Below are 9,377 nucleotides of genomic sequence, written 5' to 3' on the forward strand. Positions count from 1 at the left end.
ATATATGGGAGAATTTACGAAAAAAAACAACAGACGAAGACAGGTGGTGTAAACAACAAATGGATGTATTAGCTTAACGTTCGGGAATAGAGAAAGTCTTTGACGTTTCGAGCCTACGCTCTTCAACTGAAAGGAACACAGAAAGAAACAAGGAGAAAAAAATATAAATGTAGTGGTCAGCGATCTATCAAAGAATTCTGTAAAGTTTCCATCCGCCAAATTCTATTCTCAATGCATGGCTTAAACCGAAGCTATGGCAAAAGACGTGAAGACACTTCCCCAAATTACTTACTGAATAGCTTCGCAAAATTACTTTCTTCTTGTAGTGAACGTATCGAAAAGTGTTGTCTTATGAAAACACGTGCATCGAAGTTCAAGTTGCTCTAGGAATCATAAAGATAAAACTTAAAAGCATTAATAGCAGTGCAGATGGTAAAATCAATGAGGATGACGGCAACAATACCAAAGGGTATTTAACTGCATCACTTTAGGTTTTTAACTCACTTCCTACTGAAAACATCTTGGCCTTTCATCCTACCGGGATCAATGTGATTCCGTGCAAATATAAGAAATCAATAATATTCTCCACCATGACGTACGGTGAAATTATTCAACAGCTGACGTGGGAGAATATTATCCTTTCCTGTTCCTTTTTTAGTAAAGATTTGCTCACACTGAGTGTATCTGCCCAAAACATATCCTTATACAAGGATACACCTACAGACACACATAGACGGATAAACAGATAGACACACGCACATAATACCCACTTACATACACATCATATGCATGGACATGCGCACGTACAATTTCACACACAGACACACATATGGATTTCTGAATGTTTGCGCTTTCAAACGAAGATAAGAGTAGCCAATACAGAAAGTTGAGTTTAGTGTGTCTCTGAAGCTGAAGTTTCTTAAATCATTATTTTTGGTTTCATATTTCAAACAATTCAAGAAGCAAAGTAGAGTAAAAATATGTAAGCAAAAATATTCATAAACACATCGAAATATGATCAATAGTTGAGAATGGATAGGTAGAAAAACACGTTAGAAAATGAGTCGTACAATCGACTTTTCAATTGTCATACAGAGGAACGTACAAAAATATGCAATATTTTCAAATTTTTAATATCATAAATGTAAAACTCTTAAAGAACAGAAGCTGGTTATCGGTGACGTTGTTTTCGTGTTGGTGAATAACTGAAGGATTTTTCAGTATGTGATAATCTTTCAGTGTATGGCAAACTCATTATGTAGGAAACAACCAATTCTAACAAGTTGGTATTTGGAAATTTTCACCACGGGTATCGTTGGAAGTGTTTGAAAGACTTCGCACATTCCAATCTATTGTTCACAATTGCCAAAGTAGTAGTAGAATGCTATATTTCTCCTAGAGACATTAGTAACCCAATATCATATCTTGGGTAATTAATTTAGAAGGACGTTCGTTCTCTAATGGGTCCATCGATTTTATAATTCATAATATCATTCAATAGACTCCTGATATATTTGTGCAATAAGATGGTCTTTCTGAGTGTCTGAATACGTAAATATGTTTTGAGATTTCTTATTTAAAGGAATTTTTCTTAAGGCCGATATAGCTTTCTGTTTCACTGTTATTTGCAAGAGAACTTATTTCAATAAGCTAATCCGTTGAGCGAAGCCGTTGCAGTTATACAGAGGAAGAATTTTTCGTGTTCTTACTGATAAATTTTCTTCAGAATTCGGTTAAGTTGTCCCTCCCGTTACCTTACCACTATTTCTATCAAAGATATTTTAATGTTTATGGTAAACAACTAAATGCTTATTTATAAGGTTTAGGAAAATCGTGACAACACTGGGACAAACATTTATGCTATATGAAGATGTATACCATAGAATATTTTGATTCATTTGTTCTTTAATATTAGTGCTTTTCTGCATATAATGTATTCTATCTTTGTGCCATTGTCTTTTAATGCATCACTGTATCATGTGCTATATAGTTAAAAGATTCTTCATCAAAGCATAAGCTGAATATTCATTTACCAATATTATTAACTGAGTTTCTAAGCATTATTGCGGAATAACTGAAATTTATATGAACATATTGCAATTTCACATTTAGTTTGCTATAGAAGCAATGTTTAACAGCATCCATATCTAGAATTAGATTCCTATCTACAGTGATCTTTAATTCTCTGCGCGTTGAACATATTGATGAACTCCTTTCTAAATGTAACCATTGTGTTGCCATTCATGCTTCGCAAAAGGAATAAACCGTCATAACACCAAAGATTGCATTCTATTCCGCAAAATATCTTTCCAAGTAAGTCTAAGACGCGCAATCCTATCAAGTGAGTGACCGACATAGCCACATAGTCCATTTCCATAACTATAACATTCGATTCCTGGTCATTACATTTAACACAAAACAATTTCCGTGAAATATCAAAGACTTCGTAACATACATAATAATGATAATATTGATTTCAAATATTGGCACAAGGTCAGGAATTTCGGGAGAGGTGTAAGTCGATTATAACGATTATACTTATTTTATTGACCCCGATAGGATGAAAAGCAAAGTCGACCTCGGCGGGAAGTGAACTCAAAGCGTAAAGACGGACGAAACGCTGCTAGGCTTTATGCCCGGCGTGCTAACGATTCTGCCAGCTCACCACCTTATATATACTAATAATATTAGTGTTTGAATCACAAACTGGAATAAAACCTCAATTGAATTCTGAGGCTTTTACAAGAAGGGAAATAAGTATAGAGGGATAAAATTCTACTATATTGAACTGTATAAATTTACCAAGGGGTTTATTATCTATGCTCATGAACCACTTCATAACTGGTAAGCTATTATTCCATAATGAAAATGAAAATACTTGTTAAATACTGCAAATTATGGAATCTAAAATATTTAAACTAAACTTACTTATCTAACTTTTTTCCGGGTTTATTAATCTATATTACAGTTTGGAAAAATATTATTTCTATCATCCTTATAAGTAATATATAGCTCACGTTGCGCAGAAGATTCTACTTTGCTGTATATTTTTAGGTTGGAAGCTATTCATTTTGCACTTCTAAATTAATATCAGGGTAAGGATTAGAGTTGGTTTTCTTGTAGATATTGTAATATTATTGGAGAGGTGCCTGTAGTATGAGAAGTTATAAGTTTCGCTCAAATGTTTCGTTTCTTCCGAAGAAATATGCATGTATTCCGAAGTTTTTAATTCTTTTAAATCTTTGTTTAATATGTCTCCTATCGATATTTACCGATGAATTTCCAAGTATTAACTGGCTGAAAAAAAGTTTAATTTCCCCAAAAAATATTGGATAAATATTCAAAATTATCATTCAGTTATTATTCCACACTAAAACTGCATTAATAGTAACCACCTTGCTTTTGTGTGTTTTACTTATATGATACAGTAGACAAGAAAAAATAATAAAACCACGTGTTGCTGCATGTGAATTGGCGAATATATCACAGACTTTGTTTATAACAGTTAGATAGATGATTATGTGGCAATTTTCTAACACTGTTTTGACTATCAATCAAATTGCAACGACTAATTGTATTTCAATGTATTGCAAATATCTTTGTTTGTATATTATCGCGCTGCTTTCTTCGTTCAATCGTTTGAATAATCGGCAATCGGAAACATGAAACTCAAAGTAACGATTCAAGAAACTTTCATTTCTAATTTATCAAAGTTCAGCCTGTCTTTTAGGACTACAAAACCCAAAATATCCTTCCCTATTTAAAATAGTGGGTATTGATTTGAAATATATGGCTACCAGAAATAAGTGACTCCTAGAAAATGCTGCAATCACATAGAAAGTCCTCTTTGAATCATATTCCGATGTATTACCTATGTATATAATTTTAAAAATTGCATGTTTGTGTGTGTGTGTAAGCAATTGTAAATGCATCAGTATCCCACAATACACACACACTCACACATCATGCTCACACTCATGCACACACACGAACTTACACACACGCACGCACACGTACATACATAGGTACGCTGGATTATGAATAAACATACACACGTGTGTATATGAATGCATGTATCAATGCACATACGCACCTACAAACATACATACACAAGGTAGCTCATTTATTCGATAATTTATATCTGAATAGAGGTATATGCCTTCTTATATATGTTGGCATATATATATTTGTGTACATATATGTGAAAACGTGCATGGGTATTGTTATAGACATATACATATATATGCGCGTGTGTGTGTATGTGTGTGTGTACGTATCGATGCATATATGTATATATGTACACATGTGTGCATATATGTATGTATGTATATATGTATGTATTTATGTATGTATGTATGTATGTATGTATGTATGTATGTATGTGTGTGTGTGTGTGTGTGTGTGTGTGTGTGTGTGTATGTATAAGAATGATATAACGCGAGGATGGAAGACACCAAGCTTTAATAGTAGATCAGAAGATTTGTTTCTGCACCGCAGACCCATATTCATATACCATTATACAAAATTATACTTTATAATTGCTATATAGTTGAATGTTTTTCAGTAAGAGCTGCGTGTAACCGCTTCATCGGGTGGAATACGATTAAACACCCGGAATTTAATAATTTTATTGGTGGACAGTAATGTACATTTTATACCAAGAGAATTCAGAAAAAATCCGACAGTGTTTGATGATATTCCACCCGATGAAGGGCTTACACACTGTTGTTGCTGAAAAATATTCAATTATAAGAATTATCTTGCATAATGGTATTTGAATATAAACTCAGCAACTTAATGCTAGTGTACGGCGCAGAAACAAATCTTCTGATCTACTATAAAAGCCTGGTGTCTTCCATTCTCCTGTTGTATTATTTTTGTATTAATCTTATGCATAGAGGAGTTCCGCATGTATCTAGCCCTGGAATTTATCCTACTGTAGAATAACATGTGGTAGCCAAATAAGCGCGCAAAAGCTCTTAAATGCCTGTTACGAGGTTTTTACTCGAATTATACTCTGTGTGGGTATGTGTGTGTGTTTTACTTTTTTTATCTGTATTATTGTTTGGTGCGAATATATTTCTTGTGCTATTCGCACTTAAAAACTTAGAGGACTTCGCATCATAATAACTGACTTCTTTCATCGGAATTATAGATTAGAAAAAAGAGCTCCCATTGAATACTCTAGTTTTAGAAACACAATGAAAGAGAAAAAAGCAAGCGTATAGCCATAGCTAGTTTGATTTTGTTCATAGGTTTATTTCATTGTGTTTGAACTATGGCTCAACAACTGAATCAATAATGATAAAATTAGGAATATATATAAACATCTTTTCGTTCATTTTCTTTAGTATCGAAATATTTGTTTATAACCAGATGTGATTGATTTTAAAGAGATGAAAAATGTCACTTTAAAAGTTATTGTATTTTTGCTTTCATTTTCTTTTATAAATATTAGATTTTGACATTAATTCATAGGAAAACATCACTATTTATCATCAGCCTTTTATTTTCTCATTTGTAACTCAGGTCGGTCAAATTAACGGATCATTCTACCCGTTGGATAAAACAAGATGGCGCTTAATTTCAGAGAAATTACATGGTTCGCATTGTCCAAGTTATTGTCCAGCTTGCATCCAATGTTCGCATAACAGGACTGAATTATCGGTTAGCAAATTCGAAGAAGGAGACTTTTATGTTGCATTAGTACTTCCTGTTCAAAAGTCCCTAATATGTGATGAAACTAACCATGAAAACGAGTTGCTTGTTGATTATTTTTTGAAATCACTTCGCCAGATAAAAGAAAAGCCTTCGACTGTGACCGGTAGCAAGCTAGGGGGTATTGTCATAGACTCCTGTCACTCTCAAAGTGACTCCAAAAACATGTGTTACAGTTTTATTGACAAAAATGGCATCAAGCGAGCAGTAACTTCTGGTAACCTGTTATCCACTATTCATGTCCCCAATCTGAGCAAAGAGACTTACCAAGAACACCCAAAAAGAAATTCTCTTCCACCCAGCATTCACATCACAAAAATTGGATGCTTCTTTGACAACTTAAATGTTCAAAAGTACGTATCTGTAATTTTGGATGTCTTGGAATCACTTCGCTGGTCTTATTTAACTATATTACTATCAGAAAATCCAATCATGAAAGCAATTCATAAGGACCTTACCAAACAAGCCAAAATGAAAAACATATGCATTCGAAATGTTATATTAATTGAAGATTTAAGAAGAGCTCAATTGCTTAATCAAAATAATCTTTTCTCTGAGCAAGATTCTTCGGCACTGGTTCTTCTAACTGATTTATCTGATACTTCTGAGTTTTTGCATTCAATTTCAAAACATTATGGTTCTTCTCATGTATTCAATTTTGTTTTCTTCCCATGGAATTCAAAAGCGATTTCGAATTTAGGATCTAATCTTTTCCAAAGTTCTATTTTCGTTGAAGTTAATAACCCAAAATCATATGAAATTTCCAGAAATGTCACCTCTTTGAATGTTTCTGAGCTAGAAAGTCAACTTGAAATGTGTCATTTAAGTCCTTCTGGGAAAATCTATTGTCCTGCGGGCAAAATTGTGAAGAAGTCGCAAAAATCGGTATTTTTTAGTTATTTGACAGCTGTACTAGAGGTTACTGCCACTGCTTTAGATCAAGTCAGTTCTAAATTATGTTCCGGAAAGAAAGGACTTTGTAACGAATTTCTTGAATGGCCAAATGTAATGTCAAACTTCCGACATTTCCTGAAAACATCGCCTGTTTTCTTATTCGGTGAAAAAACACACTTTGAGGAGAGTGGAGCTCTGGAAGCCAACTTTGCCATGAAAAACCTTCGAAGAATAGGAGACGAATTTGAATGGATCCAGGTAAGTGTCGAAATATCTTTTAGTAAAATTCAGAAAGAAAATAATGTTTTCGTAATAGCTCACATTTCAGTGATCCATATAAAATCACAACTAATATTTATATTTCTTGGAGATATTTTTAAGTTGTCAAGTAAGGAATTATAGAATTTGACTTTATTTTTCTGTTGTAAATTGTGCGAAAGATTTTCATAAACTTCTAATGTCATAGTTGGAGCTTATAAGTTTACACGTGTGCATACAGTTTACTTCTATGTTTACAGTTTAAGGGCACATAACCTTTAGACCCACTTGTATTATCAGCCCCTGTGTAACCTCATCTACCCAAATGCAAGTTACTTTCGGTGAATTCAGATTTTTAATTGAATAAACATTCCATCCATATAACTATATAATCCTAGCAGGTTTCATATCTGCATGGAGTAAGTAGAATCATAGGATTAAACTTTGGAACATGCCTAATACTCTTCGTATCAGTATAAGAGGTAGAAAAGGCAGAGTAGACTTTATAGGCATGGTTGACATGAGAGAAAATTGAACATAGAATGTAGAAGGACGAAAGTAAATATTTCAGGGCATGTAGCCTAGTGCTTTGCCAGTTAAACTCCTAGCACTGGGGTGGATGTAATCAACTTACCTTCTCCTCCAAACTTGCTGGCCTTGTGCCAAAATTTGAAATCATTATTACAGTGTTCAGTATGCTCAATTCGTGAAAAGTTAAGTATAAAAGTGCCCTGGCTTAAATCACAGTTGTGTACGCTAACAAAAGAAAAAATCCGAATGGTTAAATATTAATAATGTTGGACTGCCTTTGTATAGATTATATGTACTTATATTTTAACAGAATTATAAACTATATCATTTGTCATGCATTTTCTCCATTTTTTCCTAGATTGGCCAATACACTATAAACAGAAATATATCTCTGTTCAAGAAATCAGTGCGAGGCTATAATGCTTTACAAGATGTTAAAGCTCCAGTTTCAGAATGCAATGGATGGTGCCCTCAGTGTTACCAATGTGATACCTCTCCCGGTAAAACAATAGATATTAATAACGACTTCATTTACATGCCTGGTGATATTTTAATAACGGCAATGATGCCTGTACGGAAGGCAGGACAAACAATATTTGAATGTGGGGATGTCACCATCGACAGTGATGTTGATCAATTGATAGATGCTGTGATTTATGCTGTCAAAACAGCAAAACAACGACACAATTCGCTTTTGAAAGATGTTAAGCCTGGCCTTTTAATCCTGGACACATGTTCTTCTAAACAAAAAGCCTTAACCATTTTAGGGAATTTTGAATCTTGTGCATATTCTCTTCGACAAAATAATAAAGAAAAGTCTAAAAAAATCGAGAAAAATGAGGATTATTATTCAAGCTGGGGAGCAAGCCCTAAATTAACTCCAGCTTATATGGCAGTTGGATCTTCGGATGTCCTTGATATTTTGTTGGATTCAGTTGCAGATTTTAAAAAGCCTGTTTTGGCAATAGACAAAAATGGGGGTACACGTAGAGCACAACGAGATTCAGATTTGCACGAAACCACTTTGTCGTTGACACTCTCTGCAAATGCTCGATTTTCCGCTATGATTAGTCTCATAAATGCATATCGCTGGAATCATGTTTTCGTCGTTGCCTCTGACACACCAGAGAACCATAAACTAATTCAGTTATTCAGTGATATGACCAGGAGTACCAAAATATGTATTTTACATATTATCTGGCTAAATGACATTCTCGGAGTAAGTTATGATGACCTAAACCCTAACAACGAAACTAAATCAGATGATCCTTTCCTATATGCTCTTAAGCTTCTTGCTACCGACAACACCACAAAGTTAATCATTGCTTTTATTTCTGAAGATCACTTCACCAAATTGAACTCGTTGATTAAGAAAAGCAACTTGTCAGTAATATGGTTTTTTGACCAATCACCTGATGGTTGGGAAAGGCATCCATTGAATACATCAATTCCGGCTGGTGCATTCACTATCGATCGTGCGACTCAGGTATATACAGAATTCGAGAAATATTATAACTCGTCACTGAGAGGAACAGACAATGTTTGGTTCTCTCGACAGCGACAAAAGCGTTTGTCTTGCCAAATCAAGAGCAACAGCCAGTTACGAAAAACCTGTTTAGGTAAGGGAATTCCTGCAGATCAGACAATATCTCCTATAACTACAGATGTCATACGTGCAACTGATGCGATATTATTTGCCCTGCAAAGGGAATATTCGGACAAATGTGGAGGCAAAGGTGGTTTGTGTAAAGAGTTTAATTCCAGAAATATTATGACTCTTGATTCTTTCAAGAATATTGAAGTTGAGTTTGAAAGTGACTCCTTCCAGTTTGATGAAAGCCGAGAAGTGGTAACAAGCATAGCTATATATAGTCGAATTTTGGACGAAAACAACACAAAAATCGTAAAGGTTAGTGGAAAGTTTTCGATTTTATCAATGTGTACAAGTGTGAGTGTGAAAGTGTGAAAATGTGAAA

At 34.2% G+C, this 9,377-nt stretch overlaps 1 protein-coding gene across 2 annotated transcripts in view; it reads left to right on the forward strand.

Moving 5' to 3' along the window:
- The window catches only part of LOC106872030 (uncharacterized), a 19,875-nt gene that overhangs the window by 6,602 nt on the left and 3,896 nt on the right, over nt 1-9,377 (forward strand). The window contains exons 4-5 of one of the 2 annotated variants that reach the window (XM_052966210.1): nt 5,503-6,870; nt 7,760-9,310. In XM_052966210.1, coding sequence (XP_052822170.1) covers nt 5,503-6,870; nt 7,760-9,310 — 2,919 coding nt within the window. The remainder of the gene's footprint in view (nt 1-5,502; nt 6,871-7,759; nt 9,311-9,377) is intronic. The other variant, XM_014918869.2, reaches the window with a different exon arrangement.

Source organism: Octopus bimaculoides, chromosome 3 (assembly GCF_001194135.2).
Source record: "Octopus bimaculoides isolate UCB-OBI-ISO-001 chromosome 3, ASM119413v2, whole genome shotgun sequence".
Classification (NCBI taxonomy): Eukaryota; Metazoa; Mollusca; class Cephalopoda; order Octopoda; family Octopodidae; genus Octopus; species Octopus bimaculoides.